This window comes from Arvicanthis niloticus, chromosome 24 (assembly GCF_011762505.2).
Source record: "Arvicanthis niloticus isolate mArvNil1 chromosome 24, mArvNil1.pat.X, whole genome shotgun sequence".
Lineage (NCBI taxonomy): Eukaryota > Metazoa > Chordata > Mammalia > Rodentia > Muridae > Arvicanthis > Arvicanthis niloticus.
The window spans coordinates 39,934,418-39,957,647 of NC_133432.1; the positions used below are offsets into that span (position 1 = coordinate 39,934,418).

The 23,230-nt window shown below is 44.3% G+C and overlaps 1 protein-coding gene across 7 annotated transcripts in view; it reads right to left on the reverse strand.

Annotated features, from left to right (window-relative positions):
• Fry (FRY microtubule binding protein) overlaps window positions 1-23,230 on the reverse strand; it is a 374,882-nt gene that overhangs the window by 25,940 nt on the left and 325,712 nt on the right. For all 7 annotated transcript variants that reach the window (XM_076923845.1, XM_076923846.1, XM_076923841.1 and 4 more), the window contains 6 exons: window positions 22,310-22,480; window positions 19,991-20,131; window positions 16,913-17,092; window positions 14,592-14,753; window positions 11,049-11,123; window positions 6,887-7,057 (listed from right to left, as the gene is read on the reverse strand). In XM_076923845.1, coding sequence (XP_076779960.1) covers window positions 6,887-7,057; window positions 11,049-11,123; window positions 14,592-14,753; window positions 16,913-17,092; window positions 19,991-20,131; window positions 22,310-22,480 — 900 coding nt within the window. The remainder of the gene's footprint in view (window positions 1-6,886; window positions 7,058-11,048; window positions 11,124-14,591; window positions 14,754-16,912; window positions 17,093-19,990; window positions 20,132-22,309; window positions 22,481-23,230) is intronic.

Genomic DNA, 23,230 nt, shown 5'->3' on the forward strand with positions numbered 1-23,230 from the left:
GGTTGGCCAAGCAAACCATCAGGAGCCAGTAAGCATCATACCTCCATGGCTTCTGCATCAGCTCTTGCCTCCAGGTTCCTGCCCTATTTAAGTTCCTGTTCTGGCTTCTTTCAATGATGAACAGCCATGTGGAGGTGTAAACCATCCACCCTTTCCTCCTCAGTTTGATTTTCGGGCCATGGTGTTTCATTGCAGTTATAGAAACCCTAACTAGGGCACACTTGGATGATAGACAAAAAGTCATCTGAGTAAGACCCACCACTCCATCGTATTGGATGGTTGGTCATTTGAAACACAGCCTAATGGGTCCTGAGGTAAAGCTATGCTTCTAATGGGAGGTCAGCAAGCAGCAGAATAGTCCATGAGCCATGAGTGAGCATCAAATGCAGTGAGCGGGAGGCTTCTTTTTCCTCCTCGGGTTCCTGGTTTTAGATAAGGCGGGTGTGGTGGACCAGTCCAGGTGTCAAAGCCCTCACCTCTAACAGGCGTTGACAGCCTATCCAACCAAGGTTTGTTTCATGGAAGAAAGCAATAGCAAGATTCCTAAACACATCACTGCAGATATAGAAAGTGATACTGTCATTTGTCCTGTTACAGTATTTTCAAGAATTTATTTATTTTTATTTTATGTGTGTGCCCCTGTGTATGTAGGTGTGCCATGTGCATGCACTGCCTACAGAAACCAATGGAGGAAATCGGATCCCCTAAAATTAAAGTTACAGATAGCTGTTGGGGTGCTGGAAACTGAACCTAGGTCTGTATTCACACCTTCATGCTACATACGTTGGGCTTCCCTAAGGTGAAGTGTTCTAAAATCCCAATTGTTCTTGAGCACCATCATGGAGCTCCCAAGTGGAAAATTCCATGGTACAGGTCAAAATCCAGGACCCCTAAAAATGCTGTAGGAAATTACCATCAGGGGCTGGAGAGATGGCTCAGAGGTTAAGAGCACTGACTGCTCTTCCAGAGGTCCTGAGTTTAATTTCCAGCAACCACATGGTGGCTCACAACCATTTGTAATGAGATCCGATGCCCTCTTCTGGTGTGTCTGAAGACAGCTACAGTGTACTCATATTAATAAAATAAATAAATCTTTTTTTTTTTTTAAAAAGTGGTTAAGGAAAAAGAAGAAGAAATTACCATCAGGCTAAATGCAGAGGAAATAAAAGTGAATTTAGCATTTAGATCTGAGGCTCATCCCCGTGAAACTATGTATATTAGGTGTATGAAAATATTCCCAAATAAATAAAACCACTCAAATCTCAAACACTTCTAGTCCCGAGCATTCTGCATAAGGAAACTCAACCTGTACCTGTTTCCCCCTGAGATGGCTGTAAGAAATTACTACTAAATAATTCTTCCTGGTGGGAACAGTTAAGTCCTTGGTTGAGGGATTAATGTAACTACTGTGGGAATATGAACAAAAATATGTATAGGGCCAAAGGTCTTGAAAGAAAAGAGAAATGTAATTTGTGAAAAACAAAACAAAACAAAAAAACAACAAAAGGAGTGGGGGAGGAATAAGGGGCAAGGAGAATGTGTGGTGTGTGTAAACACAGGCTTACAACACCAAGTTTTCTTGTGCCAAATGAACAGCTGAGGCTGGGAAGGCTCTTACAAGCTCTGGAGGTCTCCCCCATTGACCCGAGCCTGCAGCATCCCAGCAGTGTGAAAGGTAAGAGGTGCTACACTGGGCACAGATGCTCTTGTTGATGTCGGGGAAACTGAACCCACTGGGCATGAGAACTGGGAGGCGCAGTTAATATCCATCTGCACAGAGGATGTGACCGCCCCATTCTAGGCAAATCTGTTGAAATTATATCCCTTGTGGTAGCTGAGGGGTCTAGCCCTGGGTAAGGTCTATACTATCGGTGTAGCTAAGAGGTAGAACACGTGATTAGCATTGTTAAGGGTTCTTGGATTAAGATTCTAACACACACAATAAAAGTCTATAGTGGGTAAAAATCAGCCCAGCTTTTAAAAAAAATTATTATTATTATTTTACATGTATGGATGTTCTTTCTACATGTGTGTCTATGCACCATGTGTGTGCTGTACCAGTGGGGGCCAGAAGAGGGTATTAGATCTCCAGGACCTGGAGTTAGAGATGTTGTGGACTGCCCTGTAGGTGCTGGGAACTGAACGTGGGTCCCCTGCAAGAGCAGCTCGTGCTATTAACCACTGAGCTATCTTCCCAGCTCCAAGCCCAGCTTTCTCAGTGTGGCACAAAATACACTCAGTTGGAGCTACTCATCCTGCCTCTCCATCAGATGCCTAATCTGTACCCTATACCACACACAAAGAGCCCAAACCCTGTGTATTCACAATGCCAGATGGTGTGTGCAAAAATACAGAGGAGCTATGTCACATGGGCCATTTGCACATACAGTTATCAAACTTAAACATAACACCCAGAGTTTGTACTGAGAGAGCAGAATATTGACAAATATCCTAGACGTGTCAAAGATAACCCTTGAAATTATTTAAAATGAAACTGTGTTTAAAAAAAAAAAAAAAAAAAACTGTTATTATCAGAGTGCCAGGGATTGAAGCAAGTCTTTGTTCATGAGAAGAAAACAATCTCCTATCGGGCTCCACCCCAGCCAAAAATAAATAAATAAATAAATAAATAAATAAATAAATAATCAAATACATTTTCCCAAATAAAGCTACTTAAAGTGAGTCCTAAAGTGACAGGGTCACGGTTTTGCTTGCTTATACTGATATAGGCCAGGGACCAGACATCACCGTTATCAGCCCCCTATTCTTTTTTTGCAGAACACCTGGTTTGGATGAAAATTAATATATCTAGTTGTCAGACTCAGAAAGATAGCTTTGGATTTTTAGAAAAGGAAGTGTTTTTGTTTGTCTTTGATTTTTGTTTTTTCAGTAGTGCTGAGGCTGGAATTTGGGGGGGACCTCATTCATACTAAGTAGACACTGTACCACTTAGGTGCATCCTCAGCCTGATTTTACCATTTATAAAGTAAAAACTCATTCATAAGAGACAGTAGGGTGCCTACCCATAGATTATAGTCAAAGACTTTGATCTCCTCTTTAGAGATGCAACCATGCAACTTCCAGAACTAAGGATAATGAAGCATTTTTATATTTTAGAAGATATTTTGATACTAGAGCAGCCAAGGGGTCGAGGGGAAGGCAAAAACCAAACCAAAGCAACAAACAAACAAACAAACTCCTCCCCCCAAAACCCCTCTTCTATCAAACACTTAAATAGAAGTCTACACACAAATCGGCAGACGTGCTGGAGAGAAGGGGAAGGGAAGCGGTCTGGTTGTTATAGAACCACGCAAGGATACAATGTACCTGCCTGTGCGCCAGAATTAAGTAAGAGCAACAGTGTCTTACCTGAAGTTCCTGGGGAGCAGTTTGAATGGACAGAAAAACAAACAAAAGGTCTATTTAAAATGATACAATGAATAAAACACCCCAGTGCATTTTAGTTTCTACACAACAACGAGGAACAGTGTTAGCAACATATTCTTCAGTAGATGTAACTCATAAAAACGAAGGAAAACATGCTTGAGCTCCAAGGAGAAAAATCACTATTCAGCCTCAGAGCTCCGGCATGCCTTCCTCACAGGGCGGATGCTGAGGCTTAAGTAATGTCATGAGCCCACTTGCAGAAGCAGCTTCCTACTTCAGCCATAACATTGTTTCTCTCTCTCTCTCTCTCTCTCTCTCTCTCTCTCTCTCTCTCTCTCTCTCTCTCTCATCTTTTTGTTGTTGTTGTTGTTTTTCGAGACAGGGTTTCTCTGTATAGCCCTGGCTGTCCTGGAACTCACTCTGGCCTCAAACTCAGAAATCCTCCTGCCTCTGCCTCCCAAGTGCTGGCATTAAAGGCATGCGCCACCACTGCTCGGCCATTGTTTCTCTTTAACACCTATTTATTTAGAATGTCTAAATACTTGTTTATGAGGAAATGTTTCAATGTCATGGGAGAGAAAAGAGGGTCAGAAAGTGGCATCAGTTGACCCGGCTTCTGAAGCTAAAAGTGCAGTTATGATCTGTCCACTGTAGATGGGAGATTAGTACACAGCCCCTTTAAACGATCCTGCACTCCAAGGGCAGAAGCTTTGATAAGATCTTATTCATATTCCAAAATTAACTTGGGATGTTGCTTGTTTCTTTGTTTTTACTTTGACAATCATGTTTTGATGAAGAAGCCAGAGTATGCTTACATCACTGGCTTTATCACGAGCTATGTACTTGTGGGGTTGTCTGATGACTGGTATAGGGAACACCAACTGCGTGCCTGACACTGTGCCACGTGGCCTGCACAGGGCATCTGACCCCTCGTGCTAGGTCCACAGGAAGGTTTTTATTTATTTATTTATTTATTTGGTGTATGTATGTATGTATGTATGTATGTATTTAATGTATATGCTGTCTTCAGACACATACCAGAAGAAGGCATCAGATCTCATTACAGATAGTCGTGAGCCACCATGTGGTTGCTGGGAATTGAACTCAGGACCTCTGGAAAAGCAGTTAATGCTCTTAACCGCTGAGCCATCTCTCCAGCCCCAGAAGTTATTATACCCACTACCATTCACAATGACTCAAGTACAAATGCTTTCATTTCACTGAGCTCTTGACATCTCAGTGTCTTTTATTTTATTTTAGTTCAGAAACTGCAAAGCATCCTCAAAGGGTTTTCTTCTTTATTTCTGATATAGGGGTTATCCGTGTTGACTAGGCTAATTTTGAACTCCTGGGTTCAAGAGACCCTCCCACCTTCAAGTACCTGGGATTACAAAAGTGTTTACTTTTTTTTTTTTTTACTACTTTGTGTAGATTATTTTTTCTTATTTTCTTGAGCTCCTTATACAAATATTAATCTTTGAAAATGCTGATTTTATTTTTTCTGTATGGAGTATTTTGCCTGCATGGCATTCATTCACATGCATTGCCCGCATTCACATGCAGTGTCTGCAAACGCCAGAAGAGGGCGCTGGATCCCCTGGACCTGAGAGTTACAGGCGGTTGTGAACCACCAGGTGGGTGCTTGGAACTGAACGCAGGTCTTCTAGAACTAGCAGTTCTGGGATTATGTCTTCCAGGCCACCCTGTGTAACACTGTCCTGGGGCTGAGACAGGAGGAGGATGCCTCCCTTGATGTCAGTTTAACTTCTGGAAAGCAGAGGGTGCTGTGCTTGAACAGCTTTAGGTCAGCTGCCAGATCAAGGAACCGTGACCTTAGCTGAGCATGCAGCGCCGGCTCGAAGGCATGTCAGAACTCCAGATTGATGTGTTTTGTATTATCATTTCAAAACTGTCTTTGCTGCATTTAGTGAATTCCTTCTTGGTCACTAATTATGGTTACAGAATCCCCTATAATCCTCTTAATAGGTTTGAGAACAGTTTAAGAAAATGAAAATTAAGCAGGGATTCATTTGAAGCTTGCCTTGAGGTTAGTACTCCCCCCCATCCCCGCTTTTTTTTTTTTTTTTTTTTTTTTTTTGGTTTTTCAAGACAGGATTTCTCTGTATAGCCCTGGCTGTCCTGGAACTCGCTCTGTAGACCAGGGTGGCCTCGAACTCAGAAATCCACCTGCCTCTGCCTCCCAAGTGCTGGGATTAAAGGTGTGCGCCATCACTGCCCGGCTTCCTTCTTGGTTTCTCGAGACAGGGTGTCACTATGTATCCCTGGCTGTCCTGGAATGCCAGGTTGGCCTCAAACTCAGAAATCAGCTGGTCTCTGACTCCCTAGGTTGAAAGTGGGTACCACAATATCGGAAGTACTTTTTTCTTTTACTATCTTCTGTGGGGGTGGGGTAGGGAGGTAGCAATGAAGATACAACCCAGGGCCTTGAGTATAGTAGGCATATGCTTTACCAGTGACCAACACTGCCAGCCTCAGCCAGTGCGTTGACACTTTTAGGTCTGGGTTTACTCAGTGTGCTATGTACTCGCATCTCTCCTGCTGGAACAGACATGGGGCAGACACGGCACTTGGGCCTCAACTAGACATGAGTGAGTGGGTTTGCCAGAAGTCACATTCTTTCTGTCAGCCATTCAGATTCTCATTTTCCCACTAGGTCACAGTTAAGTCAGGAGGCGCCTACCTACTGCAGGCTATAATCAACTTTCACTTTGGGCCTTTAGCTGCAGTTGGAAAAGGAGATATAATCTTGAGTTTTCATTCCCCGGAGGCAAGACACTGACTCTCCCAGGGAACATGCCCTGAGCTGTAAAACCAGAGGTGTCTCTCTTCCTCCTCCCAGCCCCACAGATAGCAGCAATGGATCTTATTATTGCCAGTACAGACAGATCTGCACACGCCTGCCAGGACTTGAATTCAGCTGCCCCAGATGTCAGGAATGCTGACCACCAACCAACCCCGAAGCAGGGGTAAGACAGCAGGTCTCTCTTGTCTCATGCCTTATATTTCATTCTAAGCACTAATGATTTCATTAAACATGGCACAGGAATGCAAGAGACTGAGGGCTCCAATCTTAAGGGGTGGCAACGAAGGCTTTGAAGTGACTGAATCACAGCAACTTTACATTAGAAATGAAATTGTTAGCATATTTTGCCCAGGAACAGGCTTAGAAATGATGTGTTCTTGTGACTTAAAAAAAAAAAATTCTCCCTGAGACTACACATATAGTCTTTGTGTAGTCATTAAGATTCAGATCTTTGCCATTTAAAAATAAGTTGGCAGCTTTTGCTTCGGGCTCAGACAGGAAGGGCGGGGTGATTTGTGCAACAGTGAAGCAGCTGTTTGCAGAACTTGATTGAAAACGGAGTTTACAACTTCCCAACTAGAGAACTTGCTATAGAGAGTGGTCAGTGGAGAAAGCAACACTGTTTCGTTAGACAGGCCAAGCGAGAGTTTGACTGTGACAGAGAATACACCGTACCTCCCCATCCTCCAGTTCCACGTCCAGGAAATCGAAGTCCCTGAAGACTCTGAACTGCTGCTCACTGTTGGTATCATCCATGTTCTCCTGCTCCCGGGTGCCGTCCTCGGATGACACCAGGCTCGTCTGATGCTCCGGCAGATCCAGGTCCCCACAGGAGGAAAAAATCACCTAGGAATCAAAAGAAGCCTCTTTTGAGAAACTCACCGCCCTTCAGTTGTTTGTGCAGTGAGCGATGGCCATTGGTTCCCTGGACAACTGTGTCTCCAGTACACACCTAATTCCTTAAGTGGGTATTTTTAGACTGTTCTTTTATTATTTATGTTGGACAGGTGCCTTTGGATTAAACTCTCTGCAGACGCTCAAGTTCATACACTACAAAAGCATTCTAGAGTTGAACGGCTATCAGTGGGGATGGTGGGACACTATGTGTGTGTGTGTGTGTGTGTGTGTGTGTGTGTGTGTGTGTGTGTGTAACAACTAAGCATATGTTCACAGACAAACCGGAGCAGCTAAAATTTTCCACTCTTCTTGAGCCGAGGTTAAAAATCAAGTACCTTCCTTCACACGTCAAATGTATATAAATAATTTTCAAAGGATGACATCACGATATATTATTGTAAAATAAACCACAGGAACAAAGGATTTAACCCTTTGGAAGGTAAACCAGGAATCAGGAAGGACTAATCAAGAGAAGCCAAACTTCTACGTTTAGGTTCTTTTTCTTTAGACATTTTATTTTTAATTAATTAACTTTTTGAGATGGAGTCTCACTGTGTATTCCAGTCAGCCTGGAATGCTCTGTGGAGATGGAGGTGCGCTTGCCTCTATCAGAGATAGGCTTGCCTCTGCCTCCCAAGTGCTGGGATTAACATAGGCTCAGTGGCAGAGCATTTGCTTTATCTAGAGTCTCTGGGTTCAAGACCCAGCAAGATCAGAAAGGAAAGAAAAGCATAAACACCAAGTGCTGAGGTTAAAGTTGTGTGCCCCCACTCCCAGCTACTGAATACTGCTTACTTTTTTTAAAGAATTATTTATTTTACGTATATGAGTAGTACACTGTAGTTATCCTCAGACACACCAGAAAAGGGCATCGGGTCCCATTACAGATGGTTGTGAGCAACCATGTGGTTGCTGGGAATTGAACTCAGAACCTCTGGAAGAGCAGTCAGTGCTCTTAACCTCTGAGCCATCTCTCCAGCCCCCTACAGAGACATTTTAATAGACCTTTTAAAAATGATTGGTTTGTTCTGCTTTTGGTTTTTGAGATAAGATCTCATTCTGTCTTGCAGGCTGGCCTGGACTCACTATGTAGCCCAGGCTTGCCTCAGCCTCCTGAAGTCTACAGGTATAAGCCACCATGCCTGACTTGATAGAACTCTGAAGAACTAATAAACAGCAAAGGTTTTGTTAGCCAGTCCCAATTAAGTACAGATATAAACTAAAAGCTTTATTTTGTGAACCTAAGTCTCCTGGGGGTTGGGGGACATATTAGTTGAAGACACTACAATAATGAATGACCAATCAGAACCTCATTATTGTGGAGAGTTGGAATGATGCCGATCCAGAGCTAAAATCATGTTGGACTATTTTTAGTCTTCTTAACACCTAGTCTTTGTTCACCCTGGAGTCTGACCTAACACCTTTGATTAATAAGTCTAACCTTTGAAGCAAAGTCTTAGCAGGCCTCTGGCTTCCACCAATCCAAGTAAGAATGCCATCAGACATGCCTGCCTTCAGTTTCCCACAATGCATCTGGTAAATGTCCTAAGTTCTAAGTAGGAAACATTCCATGGTGGAATACACCAGTCAGGCCAACCTGAATCTGTGTTCCCAGGCCTCAGTCACAAAAATGTGGCTCCAGGACTTAAGAAGAAACTGTCTTAATTCTTTTGAGGGGAGAGCTCTAGTCTGTGTTGACACTTTACATAACCATTTTAGTGTTCTCTTGTTCCTCTTTTTTGCTGTTTTTTTTTTTTTTTTGTTTTTCAAGACAGGTTTTCTCTGTGTAGCCCTGGCTGAACTCATTCTGTAGATCAGGCTGGCCTCGAACTCAGAAATCCACCTGCCTCTGCCTCCCAAGTGCTGGGATTAAAGGCGTGCGCCACCACTGCCCGACAGGGCAAGGTATTATAAGAACAGAAATATAACATATCTTTCCAAGGTAAAAAGAATGAAAGGGTATGAACATTTCATTTTTTTCTTTTCTTTTCTTTCTTCTTTCTTTCTTTTCTTTCTTTCTTTCTTTCTTTCTTTCTTTCTTTCTTTCTTTCTTTCTTTCTTTCTTTCTTTCTTTTTAGTGTATAAAGATAGCCCTGTGTTGTGGATGGCATAGATTAAGCATCTCAGATCTGAAAACCCCAAATCTTAAGATGATTTAAACCTGAAACTTTCATTACTAATTCATTAACTTACTAAGACAGGGCTTTTTCCTTATAACCCTAGCTGTCCTGGAAGTCACTATGCAGACCAGGCTGGCCTTGAACTCACAAGGGATCCTCCTGCCTTTGCCTCCCAAGTGCTGGAATTAAAGGCATGTGCTACCACACCTGTCTTACATCTGTTCCCCCTTTCCCCCTCCCCCGCAACCACTCCAACAGACAGGGTTTCTCTCTATGTTCTGGAGCTCACTCTCTAGAAGAGGCTGGCCCGGAACTCACAGAATCCACCTGCCTCTGCCTCCTGAGTGCTGGGATTAAAAACCTGTGCTGCTGCCGCCACCACCACCTGGTATAAATCTGAAACTTATAAAGATGAAAGTTCCATGTCTGCAGATTCTGGAGAAGTCTAGGTTTTGAGGGGTGATCACAGGGTCAGGTCTACCCCAATTCACCCAAGTCTAAAATTCACTGCAGCTGGAAGCACCCATTCCCAGGCTCTGCAGATAGGGAACACTTCACCTGTTTCCCATGTGTGTGTGCACAACATGACACACACACAGAGATCAAAAAGAGTGTGCAAGGCAATCAAATGGGTTGTGGAGCCGGCAGCCTGGTCCGCTTACCTCCACAGGGGTGCCTTTCCTGCTGAGTGCTGCTTAAACAACTGGGATGCACTACGGGCAAACATCAAGGCCAGAAAGTATAAGGGTGCCAGTGTGGATTTAGCTGCCCCCAACGGCAGTAAGAAACAGCCCTGGCCAGCCATCCAGAATAGCAAAACCAAAGGGTCTGGTTTCTCTCTGCTGTGGGCCATGGTGCACTGAGCAAGGCCACCTGGTGGAGCAGCCCTCTGATACTGAAGTCACACTACAAAGGTGACTTAAACAGAAATCCAGTTTAGCTGGTGCTTTCCTAGCTGAAAGGAGCAACATATCAGTCAATATGTTGACCAGATTTCATGGGTCTCCAATATTTCACCTGTTCATATGGAGTAGACAGAGTCTGGGACATTAAAACAGAGCACCACAGAGAAATTTGCTTGATGATTCTCAATTTCTTAGCTCGCTATTTCCTTTGAAGCATAAGGATACTGTAACACACACACACACACACACACACACACACACACTTCCAGGCCCTGGGAATTTTAACTTTTTTGTTTCATAAAATTTGCTCACCATACATCATTCGAGTTTTCTATTAATTTCAGAAATTTGCTTCCGAGCAGTTATCTGTCCATTTAAGAGCCTGGGGGCATTTTCTTCTCTGCCTGGAACACCAGCAATAACTTAAATGGCATCATTTGGATAGATATTTGTAATGTTTCCTTGTTTTGCCACTGTGATGTGACTTGTGAGTAGACTAACATTCTGAGTAAATTTTGGCTGGTACATCGTTATTTGCGTGTTATCTTACGTAAGCAAAATGGTGATGCCCTAATATGATGCGTGTGCAGTGAGCAAAACTCTATCCAAGGGGAGTGAGAGGCATGTTTGGAGATGTAACAGGCACCATCGTGTACATGGTAATGCAGTCTGGGCATGTTTACAAGAATAGTAAAGGTCTGAACACAGCTGTTTCTGTAGGCAAACAGCAGTGAAGTCTTCCCTTGTCTCTAAGATCACAATTCATGGTGTGAGAAGGAGTAAGGTGAGGGCTGAGTGCAGACGGCACCTATCAGACATGTCAGCCATTCTAGAATCTCCAACATACATGACAGAGACACCCAAAGGCAAAAGCAATACGATGCCAAAATAACTGTGGCGCGGGAGAGAACGTACAGATGGGTTTTTGCTTAGTCCGACTTCCTGGCCGCACAGAGAGAGGACATGTACCAGCTTCTCTTTCGTTCTTTTCTGAAAGACAAAAAACACAAGGTTTTCATTCTGGGGTCCCATGAGCAAATATGCCTTCATACATACAGGTTCTGGTCACAGAACGTGAATGGCTAGGTGTTTTGTTTTTGTTTTTTCCTGAGATGGAAACAGCATGACCAAAAAGCAAGTTGGGGAGGAAAGAGTTTGTTTGTTTGGCTTACACTTCCAGATCATAGTTCATCATTGGCAGAAGTCAGGACAGGAACCCAAGCAAGGCTGGAACCTGGAGGCAGGAGCTGATGCAGAGGCTATGGAGGGTGCTGCTTACTGGCTCCCTATGGTTTACTTGGCCAGCCTGCTGTCTTATAGGACCCAGGATCACCAGCTCAGGGATAGCATCACCCACAATGGACTGGGCCCTTCCCCTTTGATCACTAATGAAGAAAATGACCTCCAGGTTTGTTTGTAGCTTGGTCTTCCTGAGGCATTTATTTATTTATTTATTTATTTATTTATTTATTTATTTATTTTTGGTTTTTTTCGAGACAGGCTTTCTCTGTGTAGCCTTGGCTGTCCTGGAACTCACTCTGTAGACCAGGCTGGCCTCGACCTCAGCAATCCGCCTGCCTCTGCTTCCCAAGTGCTTGCTGGGATTAAAGGCGTGTGCCACCACTGCCCGACCCTTCTGAGGCAGTTTTTAAATTAGGTTCCTTCTTCTCTGATGACTCTAGTTGACATAAAAGTATACAGCACAGTTATGTAAACCCCTATTAGGGCTGGCCTGTGTATATGTGTACCACATGTGTGCAATGCCTGAAGAGGCCAGAAGAGGGCGTCAGAATCCCCTGGACCTGGAGTTACAGATGGTTGTGAGCTGCCACGTGGGTGCTGAGAATTGAACCTGAGTCCTCTGTAGCAACCAGTGCTCTCAACTGCTCACAATAATAAAATAAACATTACTTACTTATTTTAAAGTGACTGGTAATGAAAACAAGGCCCTCTCCATGTTTGAACTGTATAGGGCAGACCTGTTATTCAGGGAGGGTGTGTGCTCTACGGAAATCTAGTCCTAGGCTTTTCCGTAGTCATCCAAGAGTTCCCTTGAGATCTCTTCCTGTCTGTGAGAACTTTTAGTTTCAGGAAAGCTTGGCTTTCCATCCAGAAATAAATCTATTTTGTTACAGAACAAGCTTTTCCTGACTCCAGCGAGATAATGTTGTTGCTGTCTGTAGACTGGAAGCACTTAGTTATTCATAAAGTACGGTAAAGTTAAAATTAAGTAGGTTTAAATCCCTTTGGTTTTTCTTTAAGAACTTTCTCTTATGTATGGGGACTCTTCTAGAATCAAGATATAACGTGAACCTGGAGATGTTAATGTGCTCAAGAACCGAGCATAAAGGTGAATCCCCTTTTATCTGATGTTGCTTTGTTAGGTGGAAACTTCTGGAGGGTGCTAAGATCTTCCCTAAGATCTTCCTCCTCCTCCTCCTCCTCTCCTCCTTTTTTGAGGCAGGGTCTCTCTAAGTAGCCTGGGCTGTCATGTAGACCAGGCTGGCCTCCGACTCACAGATCAGCCTGCTTCTGCCTCTCTAGGATTAAAGGCATATTCCTGGCTTAAGATTTTCATTCTTTATGGAACTTGGTTTACTTTTCATCCCAACTTGTAGAACTACTCAGTATGGGGTTATTTCAAAGCCAGGCAGGAGGACATTCCTGCTGAAGGATGACAGATTTCTCAGACATTTCCCTAGTTCTTAGTCTCATTCTCTAATTCAGAAATGAATAAAACAAAGCCCAGGGCGGGGGGAACCCTCCTCATCTCTTTCCACACCATGACTGTGATCATCGGCCATTGTAGTGTGCCATTAGGCTCTGTGCTGGGCTTCCAGTCCTGGAGATGATGGTGAGCTGTGTGTTGTGCAGACACAGTATTGGACTTGTCCAGTACCCACTTAGCCTGCTTCTGAAAACTCAGGCTTGCTTTCTATCTTGGGAAGGTCTCCCATCTGCCACCTTCAAACACTGTGCAAGTTTCTTCTCCTGGGCTGGAGAGTTGGCTCAGCAGTTAAGAGCACTTGTTGCTCTTGCAGAGAACCTGGGTTCAATTCCCAGCACCCACATGGAAGCTCACAACCATCTGTAATTTCAGTTCCAGGAGATCTGACACCCTCTCCTGGCTTCTATAGATACAACACGCACATGGTACACAGATAATACACATGCAGGCAAGGCTCTCATACACAGAGAATTAAAAACAAATCAATCTAATCAAAAGCTCCTCTTTCAGAGCTATTGTAGATGTCAGAAGAGGGCAGGTCCCCAGCATGAAATATCAAAACCAAAACCCATAAAAATCTGGAATCATTAGAATTTGCTGTAGCTCCCTAGAGAAAGGTTATAGAGCTATCAAAGGGGACAGCAGAGACTATGACTTTGGGAAGGGAAGGAGGTAGAGCAGTAAGAAGGAGGGGGAATCCCAGGTTCTGGATCCTATCATCTGGGTACTAGGGTGCAGCTGTGCTGACAGCCAAGACAAACGCTGCTGCCATCCTGATCTTCAATTTTTATCAAAAGCCCATGTGCTAAGGCTTTGTCAGCAGCCTGCCTGCTGTGTGCTATTGGGAGATGGTGGACCCGAAGGAGGTGGAACCTAGTGGGAGGAAGCTAGGTTAGGGGTGGGCTCTTGGAGGGGCAGCAGGACTCCCAGTCCTTCTTCCTTTCTCTTTGCTTCCTAGCTATCTCGAGATGAGTGGGCTTCCTCCACAGTAAAGATCCATCACGATGCTCTGTGCTACCACAGGCTCAGCTACAGAGCTGAGTGACTGGGAACTGGAACCTTATGAGCCAAGTCAGTCAGCCTATATTAACCCAGCCCCTCAGGTATTTTGACTCTTTTACACAAAACTAACATGGATGGCGTGATAAATTCCTTTTCCAATTAAAATAACTTTCCAGTGGGTGTTTGGTACACGCCACTGAAATACTTCAGAACAATGCAGGAGTTTTACTTGACAGCGATGGGGACATCAATACTATGACAGTTACTCACAGGCTGTACCCGGTTCCAGGATGTGATAACTAGACCAGGGAATTCGGGTAGTTCCTTCTGCTCTTTGCAAAGTTTGGCTGCTGATGTCAGCCGTGCTTAGGTTTATCCTCTGAGGAGACTGTCTAGGAGGCTCTTCGGGTGCGTGGCCCTGGCTTCTCTTTATGGAACATGGTGTTTGGAGGACTCATTTGGACATGGGTTGGGGGCAAGGGTCGGAAGTGCTTTCCACATTTGAAGGCTGCCACGTGAAAGGGAGACCAGACCAGATTTTGTTTGCAAGCCATAAGAGAGGTAGAGCCAATGAGAGAAGAGGCAAGAGTCAGAACAGCCAATGGCCTGTTCACAGATAAAAGGATTGACTTTCAATGCGAGAGACCCCATTGCTGGAAGGGCCGGGGTGGAGATGCCAATGGGGTGGTGGCGAGTGGCAGATTTTCGTTTCACGTAGGAAGCTCTACCTGAGAATACTGGGGTCTTTTCCAGCTCACAGGAACAAGGACATTGGAGTTAGAGCCCGAGGAGGTGGAAGATGCACTCCGGGTGACAGCCATGGCCCTAGGCTTCCCGTCCCGTCCAGAGGAATTCTGGAGTTCATCGTACCGTCTCCCAATGATTGGAGTCTGGAGAAAGAAGGATGCAGAGACATTACGATTCCATCTCGACACTTCTACAGTACAAGGAACTGTTCAGCCTAGATGTAACTAAAAACTGATCATGTGAAAGCTGGGTGAGGTGGCGCATGCCTTTCTTTAATCCCAGTACTTGGGAGGCAGAGGCAGGAGATCTCTGTGAGTTCGAGGCCAGCCTGGTCTACAGAGTGAGTTCCAGGACAGCCAGGGCTACACAAAAAAACATTGTCTTGAAAAACAAAACAAAACAAAACAAAACAAAACAAAACAAAACAAAACAAAACAGAATAAAACAGAACACCAGCCAGGTGATGAGAACCAGATCAGACACGGAAACTCAGTGTTACATGCTGGCTCGTTTTCCTGGTGTTCAGTACAGGTTCTGGGTCATTTGCATAATGAATATCTCCCCACTTGTCAGCAAGAAACCAATGCAATGACCTCATTATGCTTTAGATTCTAGTGATGAAGACAGAAGCAAAGTAAAGAAGACAAAGCCAATTTTCAGGTGTTTAAGCTTGAAAGAATCATTCATTCTCTTTCCCTCTACTCCTGCTCTTCTTGCTACCACCCCTCTCTCTCTGTCCCCGTCTCTCTGTCCCTGTCCCTCTGTCTCTCTCCAGCCCTGTTCTGCCTGCCTTGAACTTGCTCCCTAGACCATGCTGGCTTTGGGTTGAAGCCTCTGGTTTCTGTGTGCTGCAATTACAGGCTTCTTTCACCAGACCAAACTTGCAATAATGTCTTATAATAAATAAAAGATTAAAATTCATTTCCTTCTCTCCAGTCTCTAGTCACCAATCTTTATGTACTCTCAGTTATTGACAAGTTTATCTAAATTATTTCTACCATTTCAATTATTCAAACGGATGAGGTCATGGCCAAAGTGTTCTTTTTCTTTTTTTACATTTATTTGTTTTATGTCTATGAGTACACTGTCCCTGTCTTCAGACTCACCAGAAGAGGGCATCAGACCCCATTACAGATGGTTGTGAGCTGCCATGTGGTTGCTGGGAATTGAACTCAGGACCTCTGGAAGAGCACTCAGTGCTCTTAACCACTGAGCCATCTCTCCAGCCCCCAAAAGTACTCTTTTTTTAAAAAAGTATTCTTAGTAATACATGATAAAGTTCACTTTCTGAGGCTCCTACAGTGTGTCGTCAGGCAGAGGAGCACCTCTTACATTCTGCCTCCAACGAGGTCTCAACTGGAGAAACCTGAAGTGGCAGAAACTGACTGGAACCTCCTGTACTATGGTCCTACCGGTCTGGAGCAGTTCTGGGTCTCTGGGAGCTGAGGGATTCAGATTAACTGGCTAATGCTTTCTCTACATTTTTAGATCAAAACAAATTCAAATTAAAGGCTGAAAAATAGCCCTGCCCCCCCAAAAGTTAAATATGGCTGTTGACTTAGTATTTTACTATCATTTCCATACTAAATATATGATACAGGGGTCACATCTTGAACTCAGAAAAGGTGAATGTCAATGAAGGAATCAATTTCTTCTCCCCTCTCCTCCCTTCTCACCCCTCCCCTCCCTCCTAACCCCTCCCCTTCCTTACTCTCCCCTCCTCTCCCTTGCCTCTGTCTCTCATTTGTGTGATCCATACATAGGAGTGTGTACATGCACATGCCTGCACACAGTGATGCATGCATAGGGGTGTGTGCATGCATGTGCCTGCACCCAGCCACAGGTGGCGCACATAGAATGGAAGGGTCCTCTTTCTTTTTCTACCTTATTTCCTTCAGACAGGGTCTCTCACTGAACTGGAAACTTGTGGTTTTGTCTAGCCTGCCCTGTGAGCTCTCAGTGCCTGCCTTTCTCCACCCTGCAGTGGTGGGGGGCGGGATTATGGACACACAGGGCTAGCGATACCAGGCTTTTTACATGGTGCTGGGAATTTGAACTCTGGTCCCTGTGCCTGGAGAACACATGTTCTTACCCACCGAGCCATCACCAGCCTGTAGTTTCTATTTTTAATACTTCCCAATTGATAGCCCCACACCCATTCATTCTTAAAGGAACAGAAACTAATTTAGGCTTCAGATATCTTCATTTAAAACAAACGTAAGTCTTCCTCTCTCTAGGCAACTGCTTTTATCCTTTGGCATCATACACTCAGGCTACAGGAAAAGTGACAGTAGGTCAGGACCTCTGAGATGTCGAAGTGGAAGTCCAGGGTCTTGCCCGGCAGTTCCTTCGAGGCGCTGGTCCACACCCGGTGGAGCTCTATCTTGGAGAGGTCGCTGTGTTGGTAGGAAGGCAATACCAGGCTGGCCGATCGAGAAACGACCAGCTTTAAGATATTCAGCGCTTCCCTCCAGTGAACGCTCTGTTGGCAAGAAACATCCATGGGTTAAAAAGAAGTCCATGTTTTCAGATCCAATGCTTATGGCCGGACAATTGCGCTACCTGTCAGAATTCACCGACTTAAAAAACGTAAAGAAAGTTTGTAACAAGGAAATGACTAATGATACACAGAGAGCATTTATAAGTGAAATGAACCACACTGAGGAAATTAGCAAATAATACAGATCTGCCGTGTCCGTATTGAAATCACGGAAATCAGCGGTTCTCAGCCTGTCCAGTGCTGTGGCCCTTCAACCCCAAACCAGAAAATTAGTTTTACTGCTACGTTATAACTGCCATTTTGTTATCTGTTATGAGCCATAATGTAAATATCTGCATTTTCTGATGGCCTTAGGCGGCCCCTGTAAAAGGGTCATTCGTCCCCCAAAGGGGTCATGACCCATATATTGAGAACCACTGACTTAGTTAAAAATTCCAAGGTGTTATCATTTTTTAAAAAAGGTTTATTTACTTATTTTATGTATGAGTACACACTGTAGCTGTCTTCAGACACACCAGAAGAGGGCATCAGATCCCATTATAGATGGTTGTGAGCCACCATGTGGAAGCTGGGAATTGAACCCAGGGCCTCTGGAAAAGCAGTCAGTGCTCTTAACCACTGAGCCATCTCTCCAGCCTGCAAGCTACCCTTACATTGACAAAAGAGAAGAGCTTCACATGCATGGTAGACCACTGATCGTTCATGGGCAGAATTCATCGTCTCCAGGGTCCTGTCTTTTTTTTTTTTTTTTTTTTTTTTTTTTAACTATTTCTTGGGTCTTGCTGCCGCTCTCTTCTTTCACTGGGAATACCGATCTCTTTCAACCTAACATGACATCCCCCTCATGACCTGACAGGGATAGGGGTGCTTCCCACCTCTTCCCTTACACCCTTACCCTCCCCAACTCCACGCCTTCCAATAATCTGGTTCCTGCAACTCAGCAGACTCTTCTTTACCTTGCTTAGACCATTTCAATGGTTTTCTTTTAAAACAATGTATTTATAGCCTGGTGGTGGTGGCACATGCCTTTAATCCCAGAATGTAAGAGGCAGAGGCAGGAGGATCTCTGAGTTTGAGGCCAGCCTGGTCTGCAGAGTGAGTTTTAGGACAGCCAGGGCTACACAGAGAAACCTTGTCTTGAAAAACCAAAAAGCAAAAAGATTTATTTATAGTTTTAGTATAGGGATGTATGTGTCTGTGCACATATGGATGTGTGTGTCTGTGTATGTATGGATGTGTGTGCATGTATATGTACATGCATTATTTTATATCTACCATGTGCTTGAACCTTTGGATGCCAGAAAAAGGTACTGGGTTCCCCGGGAGTCGGGTTACAGGCAGTTATAGGCTACCATGTACGTGCTGGAAATTGAACTTGGGTTTTCTGCAAGAGCAGCCAGTGCTCTTAACCCCCCGAGCCATCTCTCCAAAGTGAGCATCTTAATATCCCAAGAAAACAGGCCATGTGCTCTGAACTGCTCCTCCACCTGTGAGTACGAACCCGTGACTGAGTGCACACTGAGGACCCAACTCCCATTAGCTCTTGAAAAATGGGGCGGAGGAAAAAAAACCTTAGAAATTAAAATTTACATTAAATAATTCCTGGAAAACATTGTCTAAAACATATACTATATGGTTTTGTCAATGTGACTAACAAGAAAAAAAAATCCAAGAAAAAATGTTTGCCCTTGACATCTGGGATGCACTAAGAAGAAAGGGTTAAGAAGCCACGGGACAGAGAAATAGATGCCTCCACTGTTGAGTGTGGCATGTGCTGACCCCAGGGAGGGAAATCTGGACTCCTTTCCATCTGTGTGTGGTTGCACAGAACAGATTATCTTCCGGGCTCCGGACCTTCATGTGGTTTTTCTGATGTAGTCTCAGGACAGGCCTTTAGTCTCAGTATCAGGCATTTGCTGATACTGACCTTGTGTTCTGCTGGGTGGATGCTAGCCCAGTGAAAAAAGAGCCATGCCTCTGAGCCAGGTCCAAAGGGCCTCTCTGTGTTTATTAGCTGACATCTTGGCCCAGACACTGGTTGGTTTGTGTGTGTGACTGTATAAATTTTAATTTTAATTAATTAGTTTACTGAGACAGGGTCTGGATTGGCCTGCAACTCATTATGTAGATTAAGCTGTCTTCAAACTCACAAGATCCATGTGTCTCTTCTTCCTGAGTATTGGAATTAAAGGTGGTGTATGGCACCATGTCTGGGCCTTTTGCAATATCCTTAAATATTATACATATCTTATATATTATGTATATTATATATATATTTGAGACAGGGTTCTCTGGCTGTCCTGGAACTAACTCTGTAGACTAGGTTGGCCTTGAATTCACAGAGATCCACCTGTCTCTGCCTCCCAAGTGCTGAGATTAAAGGTGTGCACCGGCCATTTTTATTACTATTTTAAGGGCTGCTTGTTATAGAAATACTAACATATATACAGAAGCAGAGGCTAACATAACAAACTGTTATGTTCTTATCATTTATTCACGCTTTCCCATTCTTCTTCATTTATTTCTCTGATTCTTTGGTTGGTTTTTGGAGTATTTTCAGCCGTATGAGTCTAAAAGCCAAAGTAGCGATCTGGTCTGGAACTGGGCATGCGCACATCTTTCTCGCTGGTCCGTCTTTGAAGACACTTAACTTGGGACGTTCCAGCAAGGTATGTGCTTGGAATACTCAGCCTTTGGGCGCACAAGAAAGCTCTGCCCTCGAAGCAAAAAAGACTCAAGAAGGTCTTTTTCTGTCTTTCTTCTAAGAATGCCACTCAGGGTGTGGCCAACTAGCATGCTTGTCTGTGGCGGTCTCATGCCAGATGGCTTTATACCCAAGGGGAAGGCTCGGACTAATGAGTGAATCTACCCAATGCTCACCTGTACATATTTTTCAATGGTCTTCAGGACTTCCATGTTAAACTGCTTGACAGGAACAACAGACAGGTCCATGTAGCTGAGCAGACTGTAGATGACCTGCAGGAGCGGCTGCTGCATGCTGGGGAGGCCTTTCTCCAGCAACTGCAGGAGGCAAAGTGTAGCCAGTCAGCTCTAGCATCTGTGCAGGAGAAGCACCCAGGCGTTCCCACACCCCTCTCTTTGTAATGTGCTTAGGAGAGTAGACAAAACCACTAACTACTTTTGTCTTGTCTTGTTTTGTTTTTTTGAAAGCTCTGAAGTACTGGCTGGCCTCTAACTCACAGAGATCCTCCTGCCTCTGCCTTCCAAATGCTGGGACTAAAGGCACATGTAACCACTCCAGGCCAGAATCCTAGTCATTGAATATATGATAATGAAGGCAGTTCAGGGAGGCCTGAAATTATAAACATAAAACTCAAATAGTAGGAAAAAAAAAAGCCAGAAAATAAACCTCAATAGGAAAACCATGGGGCACTATCAAAATGACAAATTTAAAGATATAACTTGCTGCTCATCAACTTGACAAAGGTTAGAAACTGAGAATATTCAGAATTGGTTAATGAAATAAAGAAATATGTAAATAAATAAAATATCCAATAAAAGAAAAAAAAGAAAAATAAACAAAAAATGAAATAAAGAAATATTTCAAGTCTCATTAAAGATGTCAATTGGATAATTTAGCAGTGAAGACCAAGAACACTGAAAAGGTCTTCATCTTTTGTTTGTTTGTTTGTTTTGTTGTTTTGGGATACTGTTGAGGTGTGGTCCATTGCTATGTGTTGTGATGCTAACTTCTATACTGGAGGCTCTAGGTGGAGTCTCCCGATTACACGCCACTATTGTACAGACTTGATTACAATAGCCTACAACAGCTGAGCGCACTCTGATAATCTTGTTTTAGATACCCAGGATTTTCCCTTGGGTGTGTGAGACTTAAAGGTGTGTGACTTAAGGGCATGACTTAGAGATAAGACTTAAGGGCGTGACAAAAAGGTGTGGCTTAGAAGTGAGACATATAAAAGGTGAGAGGCAGACAGAAGAAATCAGTAGGAATTAGGCATTGAGGAAGAAGACACTTGGACTAGAGAACTCAGAAGAAGAATTATTATTAAGTTTTAGGCCCTTGGAGTAGGCACTTGAGGCTCGAGATAGAAACAGGAATTAGACACTTGTACTTGGATGAGACTCGAGACTAGAACTTGGAACTTGGAGGCACTAGGGACTAGGATCTAGGGACTCGGAACTCAAGACTTGGGACTTGGACTAGGAAGAGAGACTGAAGAATAAACAGGATTGAATCACATTCTGTCTGGTCTCCATTCGAGTCCATCCTCACTCTCTCTCTTGCTGAACCCTGACCTGCAGACCTGAGCAGCTTGGGGCAGTGCAGACTCTAACAGTTTAGCTCCCAAGGCTTTTGGCAGTGCAGGTTTCAACATTGACAGGGCGGACTGAGACATTTTGCCCCCCAAGCGTGGAGCAGCTGGGGCCGCAACATCAGGCTACCTGGAACTAGATACTTGCATCAAGAAGAATTAGGGCCCTCTTTTTTTGTGGGGAGACCCTAACAAGAGGTGTGCAAGCATATCCCAGGTGGAAAAGAAACACCGAGAAGGCCAAAGGAAGTTTGCTGTTACTAGTCATTTGTTCAGAGACGTCATGACCTGTGCACCACACACATGGGCCTGGAGGTGTTATACATGTTATCCTCGGCCCTGTGAAATGCTACAGACGTCTCACATCCATGGTACAGAAGTCAGCGTAAGAGTTTGCACAGAATGTGCTAGAAACACACATGCTTCTGGTTGTACAGACAAAAGGCAATGATAAAGATTTTCTTTCTAGGATATAATTTGTTAACAGTTTGGAACAATCAATCAATCTAGGAACATACTAAGTCCTTGATAAGATCTGACCGCCGCTCTCCCCACACCTCTAGTGTGCTGGGATTACAGGTGTGCACCGTCATGCCAAGCTAGGATTAAGTTTATCACAGCCATGCCGATGGGGGTGAGTATCGAGTATAGTGAGTAGGGATGGGGTGAGCTTTGGAGGGAGGCTGCTGGATCTGGGGTCAGTTAGCTCATCAGCTAACTGAGCCCAGCCTCAGCTCCTTCACAGAATACCCCACTCACTGGTTTGTTGCGAGGATTTAAAACGAACCCAGTAGCATTTGTAGACCTTGCTCTACCACCACATGGTAGACACTCACTGTCAAAGCTGAATAAACATGTGAACCACGGATGGCAAATCGCTGTTCTGCTTAGCATCAACGATTACCTCTGCCAGGTAGGTGACCATGTTCAAGGTGATGTCGGTATAGGCTTCATGAAGGTAGCGACAGACCACGTTGACCCACGTGGCGCAGTCCCGTGTGTAGCTGTGTGTTCTGTAGAGGCTCATGACGTGAGCCAGGTTGGAAAGTTTAGGGTTTTTTTCTTCCAAGCAAACCTTTGAAGAGAAGCAGACCAACTTAGAGCATTCCAGTGGACAGGAAGGAACGTTAGCAAATATTCTAAGTCCCGACGGTCTGGAAAAGGGTCCACATGCTTCCGGGTACCCTCGGAGGTGCTTCACTTAGTCATTCGCCGGTACACTCTTTCCCCCACAAAATCTTCCCACTTGCTTCGCTTTAATTAACTTTACGTAGTTATTGTGTGCATGTGTATTTACACAATCAAGTGAGTGCCGGGGAGCACATGTGGAGGTGAGAGCAACCCGGGGAAGTCTGTTCTCTCTTTCCACCATGTGGGTTCTGGCATGGACTCAGGTCTTCAGGTCGGCAAACACCTTTACTGGCTGAGCTATCTCAACAACTCGCATTTCCTCTTCCCTCCCTTCCTCCCTCCCTCCCTCCCTCCCTCCCTCCCTCCCTCCCTCCCTCCTTTCTTTTCTTCTTCCTTTCTTTTCTTCTTCCTTTCCTTTCTTTCTCTCTCTCTCTCTCTCTCTCTCTCTCTCTCTCTCTCTCTCTCTTTTGTTTCTTTCTTTCTTTCTTTCTTCCTTTCCCCTTCTCTTTCTAGATAGGGCTTTTCTGTGTAGCCCTGGAATTCCTGTCCTGGAACTCGCTCTGTACTAGGCTGGCCCCAAACTGCTGCCTCTGCCTCCTGAGTGTTGGGATCAAAGGTGTGCACCATTCCGCCACCACCCAGCTTCCATTTGCTATTCTTAATAATGGAAAAAAAAAAAAGCCAGTTTGTAACA